Below are 4,975 nucleotides of genomic sequence, written 5' to 3' on the forward strand. Positions count from 1 at the left end.
ATACACGATTTTGCCACATCTCGCAACTCTCCCCCTGGAATGTTCCAAGAAGTGGGTTTCAAAACCACCGCCAACTCATCGGGATCTGTCCTTCCTTCCGATTGGTTGAAAGTTTAAGTTGTGTCGCTCTACATATATGCCAAGTGTATTCCAATTTATCAACACTTTATTAAATACGTTAATACTGAATATAATTTACACCAGTATCACCTCATACAATATAAATCTTATAAATTTTACGATAAAACATATTCAAGACCACAAAACACAACAAAAGATCGATAATATAAATATTAAAAGTACGAGATCAGGTACATGTGGCACCCTTGCATATACTGTTGTCAGTATCGGCCAATAGGAGGAGAGGCGGCCATTCCGTGAAAACAATGATGTCACCGAGAGCCAATGGGAGGCTCGGAAAATGACGTTATCACATCTATTTTTTAGATCATGACAACATCGTATAAGGTCTGCTCTCACTCGCTCAATGACTCATATGAACCACGGACAGCGGAGAGTGTGGATATACAAGCTCTTCTCTCATGTGGTGAATAAGTTTGAGTGCCTCATGCGTTGAGTCCGTCCTATAGTGACTCATAAGAATAGTGTACTCATCACCGCGTGCCAATTGAGACTTTTACAGTGTTTGTTAAGAGAGGACAGTCGAGTTCAATGAGGCAACCATGTACGAGGACGGGTCATACAACACTTACCAGAGGGAAAACCTCGCCCAGATGAAACGGAAACTCACCCTCGATCTCACGAGGCCCTCCAAGAAGCAAAGAGGATCTACACCTAATTTCAACCCCACTTCTAACATCCCCTGACCTGAATCAGTTGAAGTTAGCCTCCCCCGAATTGGAGAGGCTCATCATTCAACAGAATTCAACCATTCTAGGCACCACCGTCACTACTCCATCCCAGTTTCTCTTCCCCAAAACAACAACGTTGGAACAGGAGGAATTCGCGAAAGGATTCGAAGATACGTTGGAACAACTACATAACCAGGACGGCATCGCCACCAGCAGCAGCGGCAGTATCGTGGTAACGAGCGTGTCCGACGCAAATCCGCCAGTGTCGTCTGCGCCCTTGCAATACACCCAGTTGGACGTCCCCACCCACCACCATCATCCGCATCTACAGCAGGTTCCCGTGACATCGGCAGCGCAAGGAGTGTCTCTGACGACAATCACCAACGAACATCATGTCCCTTCGCAACTGGGGTTACTCTCTCACACACGGCCATCAAAGAGGAGCCCCAGACCGTGCCCAATGTGAGCGGTTCGCCGCCTCTCTCTCCGATCGACATGGAGTCGCAGGAGCGAATCAAACTCGAGAGGAAGAGACTACGGAATCGCATCGCCCGCCTCGAAATGCCGACGGCGAAAGCTCGAGCGCATCGGACGCCTGGAGGAGAAGGTGCGTATCCTGAAGGGGGAGAACACAGAGTTGCAAGGCGTGGTTAACAAACTGCGCGACCAGGTGTGTTCGCTAAAGCAAGAGGTGATGGAACACGTCAATTCTGGCTGCCAGATCCCTTTCGTCACCCACCAGTGAATGACGACACCAACATAATTTCCTGAATATTTTTTCTCCAGTGTTTAATATAGAGAGAGAGAGGGTAAAAGGTGCTATACAAATATGAGAAGCATAATGTTTTTCCATAGTGCCAGGTTCTGCCGCGAACCGACTCGCCTGCCAAGAGAGAAAATGTGACCAATTCCCCGTCGAATATGGCTGAGAGTCTTACTCCCTCCCTCAGACTCCCCTTTTTTCTCCCCTCTCTCTCTCTCTCCTTAAATGAGGAGCGGGTCGGGCCGCGTGTTGTTTCTAGCCTAGCCCCCGTGCGAGGCTAGAGGAACGGTGACCGCTTCCAAAACGATAACAACGACCTCTCTGAGGAAGCATTTTGCCCCGAAATGCCTTGCAAGAGGTCCAAGACCGGGTTTCCATGACACGGGACCGTGGGGGGTCCCGCCTTTTTGTGAGAAGGCAGTCCTGCGAAGGTGTGGCGGTGGAGGGATTCGTTGTAGCGAGGTTATGGGTGCGAGGGGCAAGGCACGGAGTAGCTCTAGTCAGTGGTAGCGCGAGTGGGGAAAAGAAAAATGAAAAAAAAAAGAAACGAGTGAGTGTTGCCCCTTTTACTATACTGTTATTTTACCACTAACGCCCACAGCAGCTACAAGACCGAGAGTAGAAGAAGAAGGCTAAACATAAATAATAAATAAAAGGAGTGGTTCGCGCTAAACCCATACACCTCGCCCCAAATCATGTGATATCGTGCAGTTGTGCGTATGCAATTAGGAGAAGAATAAGAGATTAGTTTAAAAAAAAAAAATGATGTGCTAAATACTTCCATGTAATTATCACATTTCAGTGCTTTTATATATATTGAGAAATACCTAAAAAAGTAGAAATTATGTTACTGTAAAAGATCCGACGGGGAGTAAAACCCGTCGGAGAAATATTTGTTTAAACTTTATTGAATAGTTTGTCATATGTTCTTTTATGCAGTTTGATGTACGGAGGTCAGTGATATAAACCTATCTAAGTCAGTGCGATTTTTGGAGTACCTTGTGTTGTATAAATATTAAATAAATAAATAGTATTACTGTTTTTTGAGAGACTGTATGTATGAATTTTTATAAATATATAAATTATGTATATTTTATATGCAAAGATATCTTGATTTATGCAAAAAACTGTGCAAAGCAAGAATTTTGTAAGATACTTTTCTTATAAAAGAAAGAAGTTTAAAGCAAGTTTTTCCTTACACCCTTCATTATATTTATTATTTTAGATGAATGCATATCATGCCTTTTATTTTTTCTTGGAAGTTTTATATATAAAAAATATATAGCTAAAAATATTAGTGTTCAATGGTAATTTCATTTCTAGGAAACGGTAAATTAAAATCTATATTATGAAAAAAATACAAGTATATCCATTGGCCTAACATGAACAAAAACAATTTCTAATGTAATATTTTGGAATGCCACAACAAAACAGGTATACAGTAAAGTATATAAAAAATAAATAAATATATGCATATATAATACATTTTGTCACGTGATTGTGTTGCTGAATAATTTCCAAAATATTCTTTTGAAATGCCACAACAAATCAGGTATACAGTACAGTACATGAATAATCAAATATATGCATATATAATACATTTTGTCACGTGATTGTGTTACTGAATAATTTCTAATGTAATATCTTGGAATGCCACAACAAATCAGGTATACAGTACAGTATATGAAAAGTTAAATATATGCATATATAATACATTTTGTCTCGTGATTGTGTTGCTGAAAATTAAAGAAAAAAAAATATGAAATGTATTACTTTATATCTACAAGATATTCTAAATAAGTTCTAAAGCATTGATAACAAAATATCAAATTCAGGTTAGATTATCAAAATATATAAAATGAGGGTAACCTATTGATAAAAATATATATCATAGAAAAATCAATGGGGTCTTTGCCAGTGTGACATATACAAGATAATAAATTAAATGTAATCATCAATTTATATGAAGTTGAAAGAAGAAAAAGGAACTAATATTAATATGTTGCAAAAGTAAACGATGGAAGTAACACTCATCTGAAAGATTCTAAAATAATTTGGGCATATAAAATCTTAAGCAGTATTCAGTATGTAAACATATCTTATATTTACAGCATATATATAAAGCTAGAACATTGAATTAAGACTTGGATTTATGATTACTAGATACAAAAAGAGTTAAGAAAGATGGAAATATTAACAGACCAATCCTATGAATGAAGACAACACTTATATATATATATATATATATATATATATATATATATATATATATATATATCCAAACGAACCCATATAGACATAAAATTCCAGATTTCATTACATATGGGAAATTCATATAAATAATTTTACAGATAGTTATGCCAAAATTTTCAAAGGTAAAAAATAGATTTTTATTGTATTGTCAATTTCATAAAAAAAAAAAATAATGATCAACATACTAGTCCAGATATCTTCTAAAGTGACATGACTACGTGAAGCTAAAAGGTAAAGAAAAAAAAGTAAAAAAGAAAAAAAATACTCATAAGATGGCATAGCCTACAATCAAATAAAAAGGTGAGGGTTAGAAAAATATATATAAATTGATCACTTTTCTGTTAAACAATTGCGAAATTTCTAATATCAATATATATATATATATATATATATATATATATATATATATATATATATATATATATATATATATATATATATATATATTGATATATAATTTTGTTTAGAAAACCATTGCACATTTAAACAAGTAAAAAAAATATTTGAATGTGGGTATTGTTCTCAATCTATCCTAAACAGAAGTAAATGGTTATTCTGAAGCCTCATTATAGTTAAAAAAAAAAAAGAGAATTCCTTATTTTTAAACACTATTTTGAAATGTGCTATTAGTGTAAACAAAGTACCAGACCTCTCTCTCTCTCTCTCTCTCTCTCTCTCTCTCTCTCTCTCTCTCTCTCTCTCTCTCTCTCTCTCTGTCTCTCTCTCTCTCTCTCTCTCTCTCTCTCTCTCTCTCTCTCTCTCCTCTCTCTCTCTCTCTCTCCAGGTCTGTGTATAAATATATATATATATATATATATATATATATATATATATATATATATATATATATATACTGTATATATATATATATATATATATATATATATATATATATATATATATATATGTGTGTGTGTGTGTGTGTGTATGTTCTAAAGAGGCGAAAGGTTAATCTAATTTAATAAACTGTATATAAATATCTGGAGATGTATTACGAACTAAAGCAAAAGAAACATTGAGCATGTGGCTATGAATGCAATTAGTAGACAAGAAGGTCGAATGGTGTGCAGAAAGATAATGGAGGTAAAAAAAGACTCAAGATTAAAGACAAATGGCTGGGGAATTTGAAAGGGCCAAGGATGAGGTC

The 4,975-nt window shown here is 36.1% G+C and overlaps 1 protein-coding gene across 1 annotated transcript; it reads left to right on the forward strand.

Annotated features, from left to right (window-relative positions):
* The first annotated feature begins 479 nt into the window (after positions 1-479).
* Positions 480-2,161, forward strand: LOC137617255 (transcription factor Jun-like). Its single transcript, XM_068347228.1, is given in 4 exon segments — positions 480-806; positions 808-1,126; positions 1,204-1,364; positions 1,366-2,161. Coding segments are annotated over 4 exon segments (795 nt in total). The 5' UTR covers positions 480-683; the 3' UTR covers positions 1,558-2,161.
* The last annotated feature ends 2,814 nt before the right edge of the window (positions 2,162-4,975 follow it).

This window comes from Palaemon carinicauda, chromosome 23 (assembly GCF_036898095.1).
Source record: "Palaemon carinicauda isolate YSFRI2023 chromosome 23, ASM3689809v2, whole genome shotgun sequence".
In the NCBI taxonomy this organism is placed as follows: domain Eukaryota; kingdom Metazoa; phylum Arthropoda; class Malacostraca; order Decapoda; family Palaemonidae; genus Palaemon; species Palaemon carinicauda.